Below are 21,457 nucleotides of genomic sequence, written 5' to 3'. Positions count from 1 at the left end.
GCCGTTTCTGGCTTTTGCAGAGGCTGGGATTTCATATCATAATCCTAACGCTGCCTTAGGCTAAATGATTTGTATATAGAAGCTGTTTCTAACTCTACAAAGGCAGCAGATCCTCGTCATAATACCTGTCAAACCGAATAGCTGCACTCCAGAAATGGCTCTTGGAGCCAAACAGACCCACCAGAAAGGGAGCATTCGATAAGTTAGTTAGCGGCTCCGTTAGGCAGGTATGTATGACTAGCGTGAAAATATGAGCTTCCATACAGTACTCGATCAAGTTAAGAACAATCCAAGTTTTCGGTGATCCCAGATACAGGAACGATATTTGGAGGGAAACGACTTGTCTGATTTGGACTAACGCAGAAACTGTTCCTGGCGTGGATGCTACGCTGCATGAGCTGTTTCTGACTCTAACACAGACATTGGTTCTCTGTCATAACTTTTATACCTACCCTAAGCGGAATAGTTGTTAATGCAGCCAGGGTTATTTTCTAGTAACTTCCACCAAAAGCCTTCCTGCAGCACTAACAATAATTACCGTGGAATAGGTGTGCGCTCCAGAAATAGCTCTGCCATAGTCTACCTCTAGTATAGCCTGGTCTCAGGTGGATTCAACTATTGCTCACCGTGCTCAGGGCTTTGCTCACCGTGCTCAGAGTTTGCTCACCCTGCTCATGGCTTTACTCACCCTGCTCAGGCCTTGCTCACCCTACTCAGGGTTTTACTCATCCCTACTCAGGGCTTCTCCACTTCTGCTCAGGTTAAAGCGGCGAGTGCTCAGGTCCAAGAACGGAAATGGAAATTGTCCATGTCTAGATTCAGATTTTGCAATAGATGTTAAAAAGTCCAGCATTTTGCATAAAAAAGTACAAATCCATCAACAACTAAGCGCGTATAATCTCTATTATTACAGATATTATAATGTAAATACTTTTGTGTACCAAGGTTTGATTTATGTAAATTTATTACACTCATGCACTATAAATGTGGTTGTTTGAAGATTTATATTTTGCATGTTCACTCCCGAATCCACCATTTTTCCGGCCACGTAGTCTTGGTAACAAAAATCAGTCGTATTCTTCTGCGTTAATTCGTGAGACGGCGTAGTTTTTCTCCTTCTTTCCAACTTGCAAGTTCCTCCCGTTCTTCTTACTTTTCGCAACAGGTCTCCTTCCAATTCTCTTCGTTGTTTTGTAACTCGGAGCCAACCTAACTGTCTCCACCCAGCAACTCAACCAGATTATCTTGCAAAACGACGCGGTGGAGGCAGAGCTAGAGAAGGCGAAAGAACTGGCTGAAGCAGCCAACGCCAAGATTCAACCGTAAATAGAAGAAGGTGTGGCTTGAGAAAATGTCTCGCGCTGTGTCGCGCGGCCTCGATAACGTGGAGGAGTTCGAAAAGCTCGAGCGCGGGGAGGCTGCTGGCAGATGGTTTCCCTTCTGAGTCTGCCTAGCATCTCGATCTGTAATTAGGTCCTTGGGCGCTACCGCGGTCATATCGTCGCTGGTAGCATCGCCGCTAGGTAGTCACCCATTAAAGCACGGCAAACTCGGCGTTACCCAGTTCCCCAAGCCATCTCCTCCCAGCGAGGAGCCATCTGTTCTGGGCAGCAGCCCTTCAATAAGCCTCAGGCGATAGATCGTAGAAGCAGCGCTACGCAGGACGTTCCTATCCTGAATATTCCCAAGCCTAAATGCGCGATCCAGAGTTTAGTCTGGTAATAAGGTCCTGAAAAAGAAAAATGTCCTATTCATACCTTTTGTACCTGTGTATACATCAAAAAAAAAATACCATCGTGGATGATGGCTAGCAGATATAAAGCCTAACAATACAGGATTTTTAGCCTTTGCTTTTTGTCAACTTTGTTATGTCCGTCTTTGTGTTTTTCTCATTTACTATTTGGGCGTTGAGCACCGGATGCTTTTAAGGCTGCCGAGGACGAATCCCGCAGGTGTAGTTATTGTCCGCTCAGTATGCGGAAGACCTCACCAGCCCATGCAGCCACCTGAACGACCTCGATACTAAGGAATCAAACCTCCGCACGGAATCGAGCTCACCGTGGACGGTAGGGGTGAAAATGTGGATAAGTACTCGGTATGACGGCTAGAGTCACCCTGTGGCCAGCTTGAGTTGAAGTGATAAAGTATCTTCTACCAGGCACGCCGTTCGAATCTTCGTTGGGTACAAACATCAGGAATTTGATGTCGGCAATGGAGAGCAGAACATAGGTATGCTCTTCCATAGCTATATCTTAGGCAAATGATAGGTACCGGGAGGAGACTACATTGCGACCTACATATGTTTAAAGATACAGTTCTGCATCTATGTAGCGAGATTTGTCTTTGAGATGAGACAGATGACAGCGGTATTTGGCGTAGAGCGTATATCAATAAGCGCTTGAAGCAGCTTATATGATATTCGCGTTATCTGAGCTAGATGTTGAGTAGATCATACTGTAGCCAGAAATGGCTTCACTTTCTAGAACTTACATCCGCAACACCTATAAGTACAAGGACAATATCTCTCAGGGCTTCTAGTTTACATCTCTCTCTCACACACACAAACACACACATACACACAAAATGACAGGAAAACAGACCAAAGTGACCAAACCTGCCAAGAAGAAGCTCCATGGAATTAAGCCCCCGCTTTCCGAATGCCGAGAAGGGTGTCAAGAAGGATGCCGAGGAAGATGCCAAGCAAGATGCTGAGCAGGATTCCGAGCAAGATACTGAGCCGGTTGATTAGAGCTTCCTGTCCTGGGTTGAGAATAGGGAAATCCCGGCAGACATCATGACTTCAGCTCAGCAATTGGAGATGCTATCACGGACTGCTCAAAAAGATGTTGATGAGAATGCTAAACTTTTTGGCTGGACAAAAGGTAATTTTAGGAACAGATGGGTCCTTGTACAACATGGGCCAATAAATTCTACGGTATTCCGACGCAAGCGAGGAATTGAAGTCGATTCGGTGTTTATAGAGAACATTTCAAATCGCCTCAGCCGACCTGGCCAGCAGAAAAATGAAGATGAAGAATCTATCTTGGAAAAAAACAACGTCGAGGTAACAATACAAGGAGTAGCGTGGGATTTTCCTCCCGACGAACCATGTCCAATAAGATTACTGAACCCTATTTTCTGGCCCAAGGCCAAGACCACGTCCAGACGCAAAAACACCATTCACAAATATAAAGATGAAATTTCTGTCACCTACTGAACCAAAAGTTACTACGAGTTGGGAGACAGGGTCAACTTCCCGGCGGCTTTGAGGCAATAAGATGTTAACTATGCAGTAAGATATCAAGATAGGCGAACACACCGTAGTTCCTAAGGGCGGAAGTGCTCCTCGACACTCTTCGCTTCCCCTATTAAGAAAAGACTTTGTAAACGTGCGGATAGTAAATAATATATGGAAGGGCAAATGTGTAGGTTAGAAGCGATTATATGATGGGAGTGAATCAGCAAAGGAAAGTAGATAGAAGCCGGAAATGGCTGCCCCTTATGTAGAGGAGAACCCCGTCGCAGAGATATTCGTTTTTAGATCCTGCGTAAGCCGTGTGGAGCCCAACAGATTCTTTCCTCAGGGGTTATTTATGGCTTCTACTGAAATATTGTGTCTCAACTTGTTGTTCTTGACGAGCCCTGCGGCTTCGGAGGACCATGTGTTCAAAACCTGAGCGTAGGCTGAGCACAAGGGAGCCGACCCTGAGCCGTCCTGAGAAGGCCTGATTAAAGCGGCGGGACGAGCTAACTACGTTGGGGATTGTGTGAGGTTCATATTCGTCGCCGACTTCCAGAAGACTACAGCACATAAGCAGGTTGCATAAACTGTGGTATGCCTTTTCTTTCAATCTGAGTAGTATGGAGACGCATCGCGAATCCAAGAACTCTCCCATCTGCGAACGGGCGGCCTCCCACTCAGTCGAAAGTTCGTGAGCGGGTGCTGTTATCCGGAACAGGTACTCCACCGCACACTCGCTGGTATGAAGCATGGCAAAGATTTATTTTTTGAGATGTGTATCAACCAAGGCAGACTGAGAGATTGACTGTGACGTCTTCACTGGTGATGCCTCTTCCACTCGTAGCGCTCAATAGTTTAGCACTTGCTTTGCGAAGCTCCTTGGGACGCCTTCATCGTGACATTGGCAGATATCAGCTCGTAAGTTGAACCTATGAAAGCCACGCTTGGGGGAGAGTGAGGTCAGGCCATCGCTGTTGGATGCCTTACTACCTGCAAGGTTCTCTTGGCCGAATGATAGTCGGGATGGGCAGAAAAGTGGTCGAGGTAAGAATCTTATCACCCCACAATGCTTCATTCCCTTGGCAGTACCAAACCCAATTCCCAGGGACGCGGTCAACACGTTGTCAATGCAGGGCACTTTTGTCCTCTAACAACTCGCCCGCTGCGGCGTCCGTCATCCTGAAGCTTGTCTCCATTCCGGAAGGTCGTATAAGCAGGCCCCAATTTTATGTGGCTACGAGTAAGCATTGAGACCCAAGACCTGACAGCAAGCTTGACTGCGCCACAAACCTCATTAGCTAGTCTGTCTTAGGGCTGGATGAACTCGGGACATTTGAGCGGTTTCTCATCGTTCCAAGGCGCTTTCTTGCTTGTAAAATGTCACTATGGACTTATATGCACCCATTGTGTTTCTTGTAACTGGTGAGAGCTGATGGGTTTCCACCTCAGGCCAACCATTGTGGTGGTTTCCAATGTCCTGATTGGCGCGCCAACTCTCTCTCTTCTTCAAGGCATAAGCCACATGATCCAACCAATCAATCCAATCGGAACCATCCTCATCGGGTATGGTGTAGCGGTAACATCGTTGACTCTCACTTCTCAGAAGTGCCTGTTCTCTCAACAGCCCCGGGTTCGACTCCCGGTATCCGAGTCCTTTCTTTTGCATTTTTTGGTCTGTCGAATCTCCCAGTTGCTTCTATCGAGATCGTGTACAAAGGGGGCTATTATGGAAGCAGACACACACATAAAGATGTGATAGTCCAAGTGGTGCTTATGTTTTTTCGCATGTTGTGTCTCGAATCTTTTTTTACCTCATGTGGTCCGTGCTTGATAAGATTGAAGTTGTGTTGGGTCCAGGCACAAAGCTTGGCATTCTGGGTACGGAAATTTGGTCGCTCAGTTGCTGGTGCTGTCTCACACACCTCAGCAACAACCACCTGCTTTCGGAGCAAACTGACCACAACATCAGCAACTCGCTGGAACATGCAGCTCTCGAGAGGAAATCACTACCCGAATGCGAATGAGAGCTCGCCGGCAAGCTGCGAGAACTCGGCCACCTCTCCCCACAGGCCTGCCCAGCCTCCAATGATGAGCGCGGGGAACTTGTGCATCGGTGTGACTGGGCCGAGGTCGTGCGCCGCCGACGACACCACTTGGTGATCGCAGGAGGCCAGCTCAGCTCACAGAAGGCAGTTTCCCCGCGTCGGTGACAGGTTGTACCTTACGAACCGGCCACCCAGTTTACCCAGGATAAATTATCGAATATCGAAGCATAATACCCCATATTGGGGGTCCGGCCCCCCGCGTCTTTGGGGAACGTGCCTGTCGTGCTCGACGGGACAATGGATGATGAGAGAGCTTCTGGAATTTCGTAACCGAGAGCCAATGACAGGTGCCACTCGCAGCCACGAGGAAGCAGGGCCGGCGAAGGTGATCCAGACGCGGGTGGGGATGCATGCAGGGTTCAGTGAAGCTAAGAAAAGCCAAGTTTGGACAAGCGGCCCTAGCCGGCCCCCCCTCGTCCCTGATGGGCAATTGATTGACAAGATCTGTTGACACCAGAACCAGGCATCCCACTCGCAGGGCAACGAAAACCGGCGCGCTGGATCTGCCTTCTTGGCAGCGGCTTCATGGTGATGGTGAGGTTTCTGTCTGTTCTGTCTGCTGACTGCCGCATGAAGCACAATGTCTGTAGGCTGCCTGCCAACTGTGCCAACATGATCAGACGGCAGAAGATGAATGGGCAAGGGCAAGGGCAAGGGCAGGCTCAGTCTCACGGTAGGTAGGTGGTCAGCCAACAGCGACGCAAGGGAGCCTGCCATCTCACCTCCACTTTCCTCTCCGCCGCACGGTATCTAACGCAACACCGTGGGTCAACACCCGACATCGTGGCCCTGCCCGGCTGGTGGCCCTACACTAGCGTCTCACGTCTTTCTCTTTCTTGATCATGACTGCCGTCCCCTTACTCGCCCCCGCCGCCCCAGGAACCTTTTCTTGTTTACCTCCTTCCAACCACAGCAAAACCCACCTTCCTCCAGCAACATGATGCCACCAGTTCCAACAATGAACAGGAAGCTGAGCCACGGCTTCCTCGGGTGATATTGACAAAACTACCTCATCACCACCACCCGCTTGTTGCCCATATTATCCCCAACTTTTTAGCCTATTGCACACACACACACACACATACACACACCACACACACACACGACGTCCGGTATTACACTGCAACACTTAATCGGGATATTGCGACATTTTAAATCCGAAGGACCTCGCTGCCTCTTATCAAGATTACGGTATTGCTCTTAAATTGCATACATACCTTTTTCCTTTTGCTCCGGTTGTTCCATACCATCCCCCTCCCCGCATGCGGAACGACCCAGTCACCCGAGACATTTTTCGTGATCACCACATCACCATCGGTCCGTTTCCGCTTGACTTACACGGCGGTCCAGGCGGCTTTTTGAACTTTCTGCCTTGCCTTGGCTTCTTTCCCCCCTTGCCTTGGCTGGTGTGGTCCAAGATATCGTGGCCGACTGGCAAAAGGGAGTATCCTTGGGTGTACATATAAATAGGTGTTCGACAAGTCCGGAAACGGGTTGTTGTAGTGTTGGCTCCTCTTGGACCTTTTTTTTAAAAAAAAATTAACACATTTTGCCATTCACTTGGCAATCCTGCGACGTTCGCCCTCTGGCAGCTGTCCACATCGCATCACTTACACCCACGATATCGGGGGCTTTGCTGTCCTCTCGGGACTTGCCCTCACATACCTATCACGCCTCACACCATCACCACCAAACCCCACTTACAGCCAAAATGTTCCTCCCAATACACAACCTCATACTCGGTGCGTTCCCCCTTCTCCTCCCCTCTCCCCGTCCTTCACTAACGCATCACGCAGCGCTGGCAACCCCCCTAGCAAACCAAGGCGTAGCAGTAAACCACTTCAACCTCGGCTCTCGCGCCGTCCAACCCATAGCAAACGCCACCCCCCTCCGCATCATGCCTTTAGGGGCATCAATAACCTACGGCCAAGCCTCCACAGACGGCAACGGCTACCGAAACGAACTCCGCAACCAGCTCGTCGCCGCCGGCAACACCTTGGTAAACTTCGTCGGCTCCCGAAAAGCGGGCATAATGCGCGACAACGATGTGGAAGGCTGGCCAGGCGCCCGCATCGACGAAGTCCACTCCAGAGCCGTCGCTGCGGTGTCGGTGCCGAAATACAAACCCAACGTTTTTCTTGTGAATGCGGGGACGAATGATGCGTTGCAGAATAAGGATGTGCGTACTGCCGCGCTGAGGATGGAGGCGATGTTGAAAGATTGCTGGACCTTGTCACCCCGGGCAGTGGTGATCCTTTCAACACTGCTGCTCAATAAGGATCCGGTCGTGGAGAGGAGGGTGTTGGATATAAATGACCAGTTTCGGAGGTTGGTTAAGAGCCTGAGGGATGAGGGAAGGAGAATTGTGCTGGTGGACATGCACAGCGATCAGGGGCCGATGGAGGGGGTGGATTTTGCTGATCAGACGCACCCTAATGATAGGGGATATAAGAAGATGGCGAATATATGGTTTGCCGGGCTGGTGGCGGCGGGGGATGAGGGGTGGATTCAGACGCCTGAGGCTGTGGCGGGGCTGCCGGATGATGGGCTGAGATCTTAGAGGGATCGAGAGCAAGTTGTTTATGGTGGTCCTGCTGGTGGTGTTGGGGATGAGGAGGTGGTGGCTGCTGAGGGTGGTGATGAGGAGAATGGGGGGGATGGGATTGGCCCGGGCGGTTAGACACCGAAAACAACACCAGTCCCCGCGGAAAGACCAACATGGGCTACACCAACACCGGCTGCCACCACCAAGTCGTCCAACAGCGAACCAGGGCAAGTAACACCAACCTCGAGTGTGAATATTGTTGAGGAACAAAAGCAGGAAGGCTCCCCGTCTGAAGAAGGCTCTCCGTCTGAGGAAGGCTCTTCGTTTAATTCCGTGTGGTATATAAAAACGCCAAAGGACAGCATCACGACCCATATCCGCCTGCAGCTGCTGCCGTCTATCGCAATTCTGATTGAAATGTTGGAGAGATCAACCTCATGGTCGGGTTACCTTGTTATCCGTCTCCTTATTCTTTGGAATCTGTGGAGCTTTCAACTCAACTACGGCATAGGGTCTATTTGGGGGCTTTACACAACAGCATTGTTTTGGATGGTTTATTCTGAGCAGTTCGAAACCATGTCCCATATCCACCTGCTGCTGCCGCTGTCTATCGTAGTTCTATTTCCAAGGTTGTATAACTAGCATCATGGTCGGGTCACCTTGTTATCCGTCTCCTTATTCTTTGGAATTTGTGGAACGTTCAACTCAGCTCTGGCACAGGGTCCTTTTGGGGGGCTTACGCAACAGCATTGTTTTGGATTGTTTACTATGAGCAGTTCGACCGAACCTTGTTTCTCCTCTGGTTGGTGTTTGGGGGCCCTCTGCCTGAAAAGTTCCACGATGTAACCATCGTGGCTTCCCAACGGATTCGATAGCCTATGAATGGCTTATCATGGATCTGGAGCCCACCGGTGTTTTTTATAATGGCTTGGGAGAATGGAGGATGATGAAGTGGAGGGAGAAGATGAGCGTCATGGATTGTAGAGTAAATTATCTGCAAAGCTGAAATAAAGCGTTGCTTTTATGTTTATAAATGTATTTGATGTCCTTGAAGGTGGATTGACTGGTCGTCTTTGAGACTCTATCCAGAGTGTGTTTACTCTTGTCAATGGACATTGGCTCCTCCCTGATGTGTGTGTAAACACAAGCCGTCTGTTTTCACCAAAAGTGAGGGGGGCCTGGGAAAGTGTTGACCAAGGTAAGTGTTGAAAGATAACAAATAAGGGCTATGCATAGATGGATTCCACCAGACAACAGTGTCCGTTGTCACTACAGGTAGGTGTGAATCAAACTCAGATAGGTGCCTAATAAGCTCTATGGAAGGTACCTTGACGGTGCAGAACGGCGAGTGCTGGCCATAGGTGCCCGATGATGGGTGGAACCCTGGTCCATGCATGTGGGAGACATCTGCAACTTCCCTTCCTTCGACTTGGACCAGCTCCTGTGGGGGGGGGGGGGGGGGGGGGCGGCATTTGGTCTGTTTCTTTGGAAGCTCTCAGCTCTTGTTCCTCTTTTGGATTCCCCAGCCGATTCCCACCAAGACGTACAAAGTCCATACCAACGCTTATAGCCACTGTGGACTCTGGGTGACATGTACATTCACACGGATAGGTGCACAAAAGCAGAAGAAGGTAGGTAGTGTTCAAGCCCTCGTAAGCAATACGGACGGACCCTACTCAAACTGACACCAACATGGCTAGGAGCTCAAAATCCAGAAGCAGGTTAGGGGCCTTGAATCCTGGTTTGGACTGTTTCACTTTGCCTGACTGAGCTGTAGAGAGAGAGGCCGGGAGACTTGCCAGTCTGAAGGTGTGTTCTGCTCTGTCTGGTGCTGGCCGTGGGAGAGTTGGCAGGTCTGACCAAGACGTTGAAACCACAGGTCGACAACGACAACAAGAACAACATGACATGCACTTCGATATTTGTCGCATGTCTGAGTAGGATATGGCATAGATAGCCTACCTCCGGGACCATGGGCTCGGATGGATCTGATGCATTAGTAACGGCATGGCTGCAGGCTGTATGCAAGATACCGCACCTGGATCCGACAGCTGCATGATGCAGCAGGTGGTGCAGGCCAGACGACGGACCACTAGTTGGTCGTCGATCTAGATCCTGAGCACGTTATAGGGTAGGCACAAATGATGGGCATCACACCGCAATAGGTAAGTTGTGTACCTTATATTGTCAGGTGCTGAAAGTCTTGAGATGGCAGATCTAAACCTCCCCTTCTCCCCCACCTCCATAGCCCTCCCTAACCGCCTCCTCACACTACCTCTTCCACCACTCCCTCGTCTCCTCCTTGCATTCACTCGTCTCCTCCATCGCCCTAACCGCAAAGGTATGAGCCCCCTCCCTGGCCCGCCTCGCGTTGCTGGCGTAATTTATCCGCCATGATCTCGTACCCTATCTCCCTCTTCTCAAATCTGTCTTTCTCGGCCCTGGTGATATCTGCATCTGCCGCCCTCCTCTCAAACTCTCTCGCCTTTCTGGAAAAGTATGCCGCTCGCGATAACAGTTTCTTTTCCTTGGCGAGGAGCATCTCTGCTTCGGCGGCGTAGTACTCCCGGGAGTACTTCACCAACTTACTCGAGTACAAGGCGATTTGGGCGCGGTAGTAATGGCTGTTGTAGAGTTTGAGTTTTTCGATGGCGGTGATGCCTGGGTGGGAGATGCGACAGGTGGTGGTGGTGGTATTGGGTTTCTGATCCTCTTCGTTTCTGTTGAATTTGGATTTTAGTTTGATTGGAGCCCCGATTGTCAGGTGTAGATAGCCTGGGAAGAAAGCGATGTCTGGTGCGCTGTAGTCGTCTGGTTCGGGCTCGACGAGGGCTTGTTGCTCCATCTTGATGTTATGAACTGACGCCCCGATGGACATGAAGGAGGAGCAGGAGTTTGGTTGGTATGCCTTCAAATATATATAAAAAAAATAGGCGTTAAATATGTGTTATAGGCCTTCGGGGATAGTCGAAAGGTCTTCTTAGATGTTTAAGAAGTGTCCTAACTATCTTTGAAGGCTTTAATATTTCATCGCAGTCCCTTATTTTCTGTCCACAGGGGTGCTACTAAGCGGAGGTTCGGATGGCAGTGAAGAAAAAGACGGGATTTTGGGATGGAAAGTTGCTCGGTGTGTCAAGTTGAATATTAAGGAGACAAACTTTGTTTTTGAGTTTGGTGGGTGGACAAGATGTGCACCTGTGGTAAACTCAATTTTCCCAGTCGATAACGTTTGGTACCCAGCTGAGTGAAAAGACATAGACTGCCATGCCCTTCTTGACATGGGTAAAGATGAAATAGAATATTATCCAAAAGATCATATGACATGTAGAGATCTCAGATATTGTAAAATTTCGCCCGAAGATAGCCAGAAACCCCGGGACCTCCCAAGTAGCGTGCAGCAAAAAGGGTATCAAGATCAACCTTTAGAACGCCATAACGCCGTCTCCATGCAACCCTATTCACATTATACCCTCATCCACGGCCCCTACTCAACCACACTCAACTCAGCCAGCCCATCATCCAAAGAATCCTTGGTCTACACGCACTCAATCTGATGTTTTGGAACGACCTTGAACAGCCTATCCCAACTCTCCTCCCCCTTCCCATTTTCCGATGACGGCGAGGGCGAAGGTGAAGGCGAAGGTGACCCCGAAGGCGAAAGCCCCGGCGAGCCGGGTCCCAAACCCTTCAACATCCCCAACGCCGCTCTCGCCTCCTCCTTCTGCCTCGTCATCCCCCGCCTGACAAACTCGGCCTTCTGCAAATCCTCCAATGCCTCTTGCTCCTCAACCCATTTCCGCAACCTAGTCTCATCCTCCACCCAAGGCATCCCTCCCATCTCAATCAACCTCCATCTGAGTTCAGCTACCTTCTTCGGGTCCGAGAGCTCGTCAATAGCGGCATCACCCCTCAGCCCAGGCCATAAAAGGATCTGTCCATATTGATCATATACAGCTTCCAAGTAAGGTGCACCACAGTTACACGTCACCAGCTCTTGTGCCATGATCTTGAAGATGCTGTTTTGATTCTTGCACGTCGCGCAGGTGAAAGCAGCTGGGATTCGGAGCTTGAGCGGGGGTCGGCCGAGGTGGTCTCTCATCTGGCATCCTTGCGGGGCATTGCTGCGATGATGGCTCGGGACACAGGTCTGGGGATCGTGCGCGTGGGGACAGGAGCTAACTCGTCTGTCTTGGGAGAAGACAAGGAAATTGCTGGTGTTGTCGCAGTGGCAGCATGTGTATTCTTTCGGGGTGAAGGGTGAGCAGATGTTGATGTGACTGGGAGGGTAGATAGGCTTGAGCGCCGGTTTCGTCGTCGGTCGCTCCATTGTTGTTATTCGTGATCTGGGATGTATATCCCTTCTCGTGGTTTGAGAGTATTTTGACGAGGTGAGTATCTTCGGGTAGCCAAGTCGAGTGCTGCAACAAAGTCGTAGCTAGCTCTCTCGGTGGTCGCCGGTTGACTCGGGGGATTTATTCGGAGTATTACTCTCAGTCGGCTCCTTCGGCGGTGTCTTACCCAATCGAGTCAATGTCTTCAAGCCCAACAGCCTTTTGTATCCGGCTCTTCATGTACTTTCTGGCTCCTTCGGAAGAGGGACCGGAGTAACTTTTTGTGCTGCAACCGGTGCCGCTCCTGTGGTACAAAAAGCCGTTACCCCCCAAGTGAATTTGTCGAGAGCTTGGGGAACATTTAACCTTTCGTACCTACCTGAGCAACCACACCTCCCGATCCTGCTGGAGCTAATGTAGAGCGTTGGCGAAGGAACTGGGACGCCAAAATAAACAACCCCCCGGTAGCTGATGTCAGGGCTTGACGGACTTTCCCCTGGAGCTCCGTAGCTGAGCGCAGGGCCCGCTGTTCAGGATCTGGTCATGGTCGATAACATCCAATAATCCCTACTCATGCGTGCTGCTGGATACCGAGACCGCAAAGTGAAGTCGTGGGAATCATGACGCCATCTGTGCTACCCTTCATCAGCCAGTACAGTACCATCGTGACTATCTCACCATCTGTCCGGGGTTCCCCACACTGACCCCGAATGCCACATTGATCGGCAATCCCGGTCCCCCTCCCAGATCACGGACCCCGGGGGACGGCAGCCTTCGGTACGCCTTGCATCGTCGATGATGAGGGATGGGTGTGGCAGGGCGAACGCAAAGGTCCTTGTTAAAACGAACGGCTACCGATCGATCGCAGGTTCGTTGCGCACAGATGGGGTACCCAAGCTCCTGGGAAGAGTTCACTCTTGCTCCTGCCAATCCCCAAACTCCGAGTATCAGCGACCGAGATGGAATGTTGCACCCCACCAGCCTCCAACTTCTCAGCCATCAACCATGCCCGTGTTGTTCTCACCTCGCGATACTCAGTGCAGAAAATGCAATAAGCAGCCATTCCATCTCCATTACATCGCAAGCTGCTTGACATCTCATCTTAACTGTCTCACCATGAGAAGAGACGCCCTTGGCGACAGGAATATCAAATTCAAGAAAAGGCATGTACAAAAGCTTGACTGCCGGCACGGCGAGAGAAAGAGCCTCAACAACCACAGATGGGCTGTGGTGTACTAATGTTGCCGCATGTGACAGACAGACCCAAGAGGCGTGGCCAACATCTTCTCCCAGACTCAGACTCAACTACTACCAACGGCGAGAAGAAAGAAGCAAGCACACTGCAGCCAACAAGCGTTGGCACCACAGAGATGGCATTATTACACACCTTATAATCACCATCACAGAGAGCAAAAGTAAATCACCACAAGCCACTTCCAGGTTGTAGCCTTGCGGTCTGTGCCCAACAACTTCCCTCCAACCCTCAACACCCTCACGTTCACATCACCCATCAACCAAAAGATTTATAAAAATATAATAATTTTTTTTCTTTTTTGCTTTATATGCATACACCCTTCCCTGATCCCTCCCACCCTCTGAGAGATGACTGCAGTAACAACGAAACCGAATCGAATAGCAGTGCCCCCCGGGGAAGGAAAAAAAAATCCCCCCAAATCCACTGATCGCCCCCAAATTCATCTCCCTCCATGAAATGGTACAGTATCCTGCATGCAATAATAGCCCATAAAAGTCGCGGGTATATCCATCCCTCTAACAATAACCCTCAAAAACAGCCCTGTTCTTTCCCATTTCCTCCCTACCGTGTCTATAAACAACCCCAGACTCCAAACCTTTGTCCAGTCTACAAAAAAAACAAAAGTTGCGCTGTGAATCGCCTCGATACATCGGGCGTTGGGTATCTTGGTGGAAAAAACTCAAACTCGCTGAAACACTCTATCTCTTGCGCCTCCCCTCCGCTTTATTCATCCCAGGGATTGAACCCAGGCCCGTGGCCTCCCTGATCATAATCACCCTCGTCGTCCTCCTGCTCATAAGTCTCCTCCTCATGGTGTGGGTAATCCTCCTCGACACCCTCTTCCTCGTACGCAGCGGCGGTGTCGTGATCCTCATCACCCGCAGCCTGAGCCGGAGCCGGATCGTCGGGCATCTCTTCATCATCCCCTGCTCCATTGTTGCTGGCGGCGGCACTCGGCATGCCACTTTGGGTACCAGCAGAGCCAGGACCCCCCTGATTGAGGCTAAAGAGAGTGTCCATGTTGCCGTAATTGAGCTTTGTGCTGATCACGAGCGCGCGGTTGGCAAGCATCTGTGACATAGCCTCCGACGCCGAAGCAGCAGGCCCGGATTGACCCTCTCCAATGCGAGCCTTTTTCCCCTGGCTCTTCTTCTTAGGCTTGTTTCTCGCTACCTTTGCCTCAAACGTCTTTTGCTGCAGCTGGCGAAGCCAGTCCTTGTTTTGGTTATACCAAATTTGGGACTTGACCTTGCTATCTTCCTCGGACAAGCGGCAGAACATGACCTCGGGGTCATCCTCAAACTCGTCCTCCCGTATAATCGGGTCCAGAAGAGGATCGGCAGCAAGCGAGTTGGAGGCAGAGGCGGCAGGTGAAGTGCTGGCCTCGGCTTCCTCGTTGGAAGGTGTGTTGAGCGGAGCTTCGCCGGGCTGCTCATTCACGACAGCAGGAGCCTCCTGGGTAGAAGTCTCTGCAGCTGGGGTCTCTTCGTCTAGAATCGCCTTGGACACCTGAATGGCCGGCTGTTTCTCGAGCTGCTGTTCCAGGCGGGTGACCTCTTCAACGACGCGGGCAATGGCCGGATCCTCGATAAGTCCCTCCATGTCTGCCTCAATATTATCATCCTGGCTGTCGAAGTCGATAGCAAGCGTGGGTTTCGCCCGCTTGCCTTGCGCGGGCTCCTCCTGGACGCCCTTCGTTGCGTTCCCATCGCTGATGGGGGCGCCATTGACAGCCGGAGTGGAACCAGCTCTGGGCTTGATCGTCACCTTCATACCCGGAATAGCAATGCCTTGCTGTTGAGCCATCGCCATCTCGCTGCTCGCATCGTACTCGTGGCTGTTCCGATTCTCATCTTCGTAAAACTCCCGGTGCAACGCCTCCACTTCCTCTTCCTCCAATCCGTCCTCGGGCGCCCCCAAACCACCAATCAGGAGAGCGCCTTCATGATCGGTCAAAAGCTGCTTCTTCTTGGGTTGTTCATTGGGGTTGGGCGGGATCACGAAACCGTCACTGTCCACGTGGGGAGCTGAAGCTTCCTCAGCTTCCGAGTCCGGCGTGTCAGCATCAGCAGAAGTTCTCTGACGCTTGGGAGCGCTTTGCTGGTCAGGCTCTTGGGGATCTTCTGGGCTGTTGTCCGAGGCCTTCCTCTTTCTGGCTCTCTTGAGGTGCTTCTCGAGCCACTCCCTGGACTGCTTGTAGACAACAGGGGGATCATGAGAAGCCTCGGGGTGCATCTCGTCACCTTGCATAAACTGCCTGATGCTGAGACTGGCAGCGGGGACGGCGGCGAATTCGGACATGCGTTCCTGCAAAGTGGCCATCGTGACCTTGGCGACGTAAACCACCTCCCGAACAGTGCGCCGGAAGTTGTGCGCGCGAGCAGCCATGATGATAGCAGCGCCAGAGATACCCGCGGGCCGGCGACCAATGCTGATATTGTCTTTGACCATGCGGTGGGCGATGCGAAGTGCCGAGTTGGCGACCTTGTTGGTGTCATGGAGGAACTCTAGCTTGGCGGCGAAACGAAAGATCAGATTCTCCAGTGTGAGAGGGTCGTATCCAGTGTCGAATGTGGGAAGCCGTCTCATGAGCTCTTTGTAGTTGCGACCAAGAAGGAACACATCTGTCTTGACGATGTCGGCCAGATCGAGGAGCATGATCTGTTTCTGATTTGCAAGGCGGCAGGCGGCATACATGCAAACAGCGGCGACGTTGTGCTTGCGGCGGCCCTTGACGTAACTGGCACGAACAGCTTCCCTGTAGATGTCCATAGCTGTGTCTGCAACATCAAGAGGCACAGAAAGCTGGTGAACCATCTGGCTGCAGAGATCCCTGGTCTCTCTCTCGGCGCGCTCACGAGCTTCCTTGAGGCCAGCGCCGGGAACCCGACGAAAGGAGAGTCCCATCCCGGTTGGGCGGACGCCACCCTGGTTTGCACCGAGATAGCTACCTTGGACTGTGGCAGCTCCGTTGGAAGTCTCGCCGAAGGTGATCTCGGCGACGATGTCGTGTTCGCGGAGGACCAAACCGCAGTCCGCGCAAGCTCCTTCTTGGATGTCTGTGCTACCGCAGTTTCTGCATTTTTCCGAACTGCTTGAAGAGCCCTTCGCCTGAGCCGCCGCGGGGGCAGGTGAGGGAGACGGGGCGACGGACAGCTGTCTCCTGCGGTCCGTGTTGTCCATGATACGACCAACGCGATTCGAGCGTTTGTTCTTGGGTTTGGGCGGCATGATTGCTGGTTTGGCTTGTTGTCCGTCTAAAATCGTGTTGTTCTTGTTGAGAGAAGAGAAAAGGGGGTGGCGGTGGATGGTTGGCTGTTGTGAGAGCCGTGAGAGATGAGTTGGTGGTGAAGATTGATGGCCGGCAGCAAGTCTCAAGGTTGCAGAGAGACAAGCAAAGCAGCCGACGCGTTCGTCGCCCACCAGAAACAGCTTTGGCGGGGCTCCTCTGCCAGGAGAGACTGCAGAATCGCGATTTCAAAGCTGGCAACTCGCAGGAGATGGTGATGCCCTCAGGCCAACTCTTCCGTGAAAGATGAGAATAAGGGGGGAAAGGGGTGTAACACGATTGGATAGAATTCCTGGCCAAGGGCGGTGATACTGGTGCGGGAAAAGAGTTCTGCGAGGTGAGAACTGTGTGTGGGGATTGAATTTTGCAAAACTGGGCGAATGGTCAAGCGGGGTGTTGAGGGCTCTGCCAAAAAAGTCGGTGGAAAGCTTGGGCCACTGGGTGAGTCAGCAGTCTGACAGGGGTACGAACGTCAGGATTCGAACACGGCTCCAAACACTTTTTTGCGAGCTTTGCATTCGGCCCATCGATGGACAAATGACGGCGTTCAACAAAAGACTGGTAGATTTGCCTAGTGCCCTGCAATTCAAACATTTTCAGCTCTCTCGCTGCCAACCCGCCATCTCAGTCTGCCCTCAAGCCGTTGATTGCCTGCGCCCACCCGTCCTCAATTCACTTCGTCACCGTCCATTCGACTGCCAGCGACCCTGGGGATTACGGGCCGGCCCTCCTTCTTCGATGTTTGGCTTTCCACACTGCCACAGGTACCAACAACCTTGATGTTGTACCCACCACCAGGCGGAACTGCCAATTCGGGCCTGTCTCAGCTGAGAAACTCCGACAGCAGCAACGTCGCAAATGCCGTGCTCAAATGCAAATCCGGCAGGTGAGAAGCCGCCCCGCTTCCTTCCACCGGGCAGCAGACCCCGCTGTGGTGCGCCTCAGCGACTCGAGTGACCACATGTCGTGATGTTTTGCAGCAGCAGCGTTTAACGTCCCCTTTTCTCGTATTCATGTAGCTATGCCTCAGTCCATGCTTCAGTATAAATATCTTTGCTCACTCTCACTCCTTTGACATCCCATCATCCATCATCAACCCACCTCCGTAAAACCTCAAAATGTCCTCCTCACCCTTCACCATCCGCGCCCCCCCAGCAACCGACATCTGGCGCAAGCCCCCCTCCAAAGACATCTTCAACGGTACCTCCCCTTTTTCTCCCACCCCTCCAACACCACCTCGCTAACCCCCTCCAGCACCAACATCCACCCCCTCCCACCTAACCCCCTCCTCCCCCCTCCCCCTCTTCCTCTCCACAACCCTAACCTTCCGCCTCCCCTACAACCACCAATACGACCAATCCGGCCTCCTCCTCACCTTTTCCTCGCCTTCCTCCCCCTCCCTCAAAAAGTGGATCAAAGCCGGCATCGAATACTACAACTCCTCCCCCCGCCTCTCGGTAGTCTCCTGCGACAACTGGGCCGACTGGTCCGTCTCCGCCCTCACCCCCGACCCCGACACCTCCACCCCCTGGACGACAATCTCGATCCAAAAAGAGGGAGACGATAACGGGGTGTCCCTCTGGGTCTACCAAGTCCTCAGTGATGGGACCAAGGTCCCCGTGAGGGAGATTTGCTGGGTTTATGGGCTCGCTGACGTGGAAAGCTGGACGGTGAAAGTCGAGGCTATGGCGGCGAGACCGGCAAAGGGGGAATTGGGGGAGTTGGTGGCTGAGGTGAAGGAGATGGACGTTAAGTGGAAGGAGTAGAGAGCTGTGGATGATATGGTGAAGGTGGGGCGTAAGGGGGTAAAGGGGTGAAGGCGGTTTGGTCCTCTGGCAGTATGAACCAAACACCTCATCACGTCACAGCACCAAAGCAAGGGAACAAATATCTGAGGTGGCCGACTCTTTTTCGTCTCCCATTAAAATCCTAATCTGACCCTTTAAGCCATCATCGCTAGGACTCAAGGTGTGCTGTTATGTTTTTTCTGGCAAGCCCTGTCTGTGCATAAAACAAGGCTCCTCCTCAAAATTGACCAAAAAAAAGAAGATTCGTTACGTATCATCATCAAAAAAAGTTTCGTGACAAGTAAAGAGATACAAGTGAATGTATATCCTTCTTCTTTTTCCTCAAGTCCAGCAAGATGTAAAAAAAAATTACCGGCAATCCATGCAGGCAAGCAAAACACCGGAAAAGCTCCACCCAATCCCTCCCTCCCCAACCATGATCATCCTGATTGTGGTAAACGCTGTCGATTTGTTGCAAACAAAAAGACAAAAGAAATAGAAATTGTTGTTGTGGTTTGTGTTTCTCTTTTTTTGTCGTGGATATGTTTCTTTTTTTGCTGCTCATAAAAATGCACATTGGGGTTTGCGAATAGATCCAAGCTAAAACCCCGGGTATTGTTGTTCAATCTGAGAGTGGTGTTGGAGACGTCCACAATTTGTGTGACGCTGCGTAAAGTTGAGATTGGCCGTTCCGTTCCGTTTCCGTGGTCCCGGAATTGAAAAGAGCAAAAAAAAAATAAAAATAAAAAATTGTCGTCTTCGTCGTCAAGTCCAGCAAGCTGGAAATGAGACAGAAAAAATAGTACACAATCCATGGTTTTGGGGGTGGGGGGGGGGGGTTGACTTTTTTTTGTGTGGTTTTCTCAGTGTGTGAGATGAGTGTGTGTGCGGCAAAGACGTGTTTTTGTTTGTTTCCATCATGAAAAGACGAAATTGACGGTGAGGGTATCGATGAGAAAAGGCTTCCTGTTCTTAAAACACCTGCAACAAAGTCCCTGCTCTCTCCGGATGTGAATCGATCGACCAGAGAAGACTAGCTCCCCCAGCCAACTGGAAACACTCCAGAGATATCAGAAACCAAAAAAAACAAGTCCCAAAAACAGCCCGACGCTCCAAAAAGCAAGAGAAATCAAAGCAAAGAAGAAGATTCAGAGAGCAGAGGGGAAGGGTTTTGTGAGCTGCGGCAATGTCTCCTCTCTTTGCAACCACACTCACATCGTGTATCGGCATTAGGCCCCCTCACTTCGCAAATCTTGTACATCAAAAATAGGGAATTGGTCGGCCAACCTTGTAAGAAGTGAAGAGATTTCAGTGTGAATGAAATGTCTCCCAAATGGTGTTTCCAATCTGATGTGAAGATCTGGGAGATGTGGATGAGAAAGACCCAAAACGCCGGATGTTGAGTAAGAGCAAAAAGAAGACGCAAGCCCATCACGGTCAAATCCCCTCGACATGCGCAATCCAAATATTCAGCTTCCTGCCCTTTGTATAGAGATTCCTCCTTGTCATGCTTTGGTAACGCCAGATATCTGTCTGCTGCCTTCCACGCGTGCAAGGTTCATTCAGTTCACCCTCTTAGATCGTCTTGGGGGTCCGCGCGTTGCTCGCATCGATGACGTCGTCGAGGTGGTTGCACATGGCAACAAACAGATCAAAGAACAACTTCCCACTTCCCTCGCCGTACACGTTGTCGCTGCCGCACTTCTCCATCTCGGCCTGCATGGTGCCACTGCGCTTAAAGGTCTTGCGGCACCGGATGATGAGTGCTAGGTAATGGGCGCGCAGACGGCTGTCTGAGTCGGGCGTGTTGGCGTAGCAGTACTGCGCGCTGCGGAGGATGGTGCCGACGTCGATGCCGGCCTGCAATCCTTGCTTCCGCAGCGCCAGCCTCTTGAGCTCCTCCAGCCCAAAGCGATCAGCAGCGCAGTAGATGGCCGTGTCGCGAAGGATGTGCTGGCCGATGCCCGAGAGGAACACGGTCGCCTCGACAGCCGCAGGGGTCTGGGGGGTTTGGCCTGCGCGGCCACCTCCGAATTTAGGTGAGTCGTTGATCGTCGGGGAGGTTTGGGGGGTGACCCGACGGGGAAGCGAGTCCTCGAGCTCCCAAGAGTTGCGCTGCTTGTTGTGCAACAAGCGGGGGTAATAGTCGCCCTTGTAGAGATATTCGAGGATTCCGCTGAAGACCTCTGGCTCCTCGTCCGGGAGGGAGATCCTTCTATTCTGCGCATCGGTGAAGTTGCTCCGAATCACCCTCTCGAAAAAGGGCGACTGGCAGAGCACATCTTCGTGCGCTGCAAACAGCCGTGCCTCTGCGCCCACCACCAGGGTGACGATGGGTGAAGGGGCAAGAGACTTGTCGTTGAGCCTCGTCTGCACACTCTGTGTACGCGAGGTCTCCTCGTTGTTATTGAGCGACCGTTGCAATTTCGACACTTTTTGGGCATCCCGCACGGAGCCCTTCCTCATCAGCCTCGCGGCCTTGCCCACGCGGTGTTGTGAATCCATCGTCGTTGAGGCAGCCTCCCGCTGGGAGTTGCATGGTCTCACGGCTTCGGAAAGAACGCTTGAACATGTTGGCGGTTGTGTTGTTGTTCTCGGGTTATCGGCGAAGCTGATAGCGGTAGAGGAGGTGTATGGGAGTGGTGGTGACAGCGGTGATGATGGTATGGTTTCGGTTCGATAAAGAACTCTGAGGCGTGCGGGATGAGGCAAAAAGACAGCAAAAGACAAGTCAGACTAATGTCTGAATTACTGCAACTGTCTAGTTTCCATGTATGTTCTCAGAGAGTGACGAAAATAATGAATGAAGGCCCGAAGGAAAAGCAAGAGAAAAAAGAGTGAGGGGGGGGAGAGAGAGAGAGAGAGAGAGAGAGAGGCACAAAAACGATTGACAGGGTCCGGGGG

The 21,457-nt window shown here is 51.6% G+C and overlaps 5 protein-coding genes across 5 annotated transcripts, besides 10 other annotated features; 2 read left to right on the top strand and 3 right to left on the bottom strand.

The window, feature by feature from the left end:
• Positions 1-44: part of a long terminal repeat (bombinator) that runs on past the window's edge.
• Positions 45-423: a repeat region (rgion rpte sur le chromosome 1 encadre aussi par allophryne et bombinator).
• Positions 424-488: 65 nt separating this feature from the next.
• Positions 489-838: a long terminal repeat (allophryne).
• A 401-nt stretch (positions 839-1,239) lies between these two features.
• Positions 1,240-1,428: a repeat region (transposon crapaud).
• Positions 1,429-3,477: 2,049 nt separating this feature from the next.
• Positions 3,478-3,729: a repeat region (rgion duplique sur le chromosome 1).
• Positions 3,730-4,800: 1,071 nt separating this feature from the next.
• Positions 4,801-4,892, top strand: a tRNA (tRNA-Glu).
• A 1,395-nt stretch (positions 4,893-6,287) lies between these two features.
• Positions 6,288-6,305: a sequence feature (primer 105-2b).
• A 104-nt stretch (positions 6,306-6,409) lies between these two features.
• Positions 6,410-6,450: an STS (microsatellite 105-2 NON POLYMORPHE).
• Positions 6,451-6,573: 123 nt separating this feature from the next.
• Positions 6,574-6,591: a sequence feature (primer 105-2a).
• A 466-nt stretch (positions 6,592-7,057) lies between these two features.
• On the top strand, positions 7,058-7,906 carry PODANS_6_7250 (uncharacterized protein; the record flags this gene model as incomplete). The annotated part of the gene is made up of 1 exon (XM_001910603.1): positions 7,058-7,906. One exon carries the CDS (start codon positions 7,058-7,060, stop codon positions 7,904-7,906), a length of 849 nt encoding a protein of 282 aa, XP_001910638.1.
• Positions 7,907-10,811: 2,905 nt separating this feature from the next.
• Positions 10,812-10,916: a repeat region (rgion duplique sur le chromosome 5).
• A 510-nt stretch (positions 10,917-11,426) lies between these two features.
• On the bottom strand, positions 11,427-12,218 carry PODANS_6_7240 (uncharacterized protein; the record flags this gene model as incomplete). Its single annotated transcript, XM_001910602.1, has 1 exon — positions 11,427-12,218. One exon carries the CDS (start codon positions 12,216-12,218, stop codon positions 11,427-11,429), a length of 792 nt encoding a protein of 263 aa, XP_001910637.1.
• Positions 12,219-14,200: 1,982 nt separating this feature from the next.
• On the bottom strand, positions 14,201-16,708 carry PODANS_6_7230 (uncharacterized protein; the record flags this gene model as incomplete). Its single annotated transcript, XM_001910601.1, has 1 exon — positions 14,201-16,708. The coding sequence occupies one exon, from the start codon at positions 16,706-16,708 to the stop codon at positions 14,201-14,203; it is 2,508 nt and encodes an 835-aa protein (XP_001910636.1).
• Positions 16,709-17,884: 1,176 nt separating this feature from the next.
• Positions 17,885-18,532, top strand: PODANS_6_7220 (uncharacterized protein; the record flags this gene model as incomplete). Its single annotated transcript, XM_001910600.1, has 2 exons — positions 17,885-17,966; positions 18,021-18,532. 2 exons carry the CDS (start codon positions 17,885-17,887, stop codon positions 18,530-18,532), a joined length of 594 nt encoding a protein of 197 aa, XP_001910635.1.
• A 1,596-nt stretch (positions 18,533-20,128) lies between these two features.
• Positions 20,129-21,058, bottom strand: PODANS_6_7210 (uncharacterized protein; the record flags this gene model as incomplete). The annotated part of the gene is made up of 1 exon (XM_001910599.1): positions 20,129-21,058. The coding sequence occupies one exon, from the start codon at positions 21,056-21,058 to the stop codon at positions 20,129-20,131; it is 930 nt and encodes a 309-aa protein (XP_001910634.1).
• Positions 21,059-21,457: the final 399 nt, after the last annotated feature.

The sequence above is a fragment of the Podospora anserina genome, chromosome 6 (assembly GCF_000226545.1).
Source record: "Podospora anserina S mat+ genomic DNA chromosome 6, supercontig 2".
Classification (NCBI taxonomy): domain Eukaryota; kingdom Fungi; phylum Ascomycota; class Sordariomycetes; order Sordariales; family Podosporaceae; genus Podospora; species Podospora anserina.
Note: the sequence above shows the minus strand (reverse complement) of the source record. Positions and strands in the feature narration are given on the sequence as shown.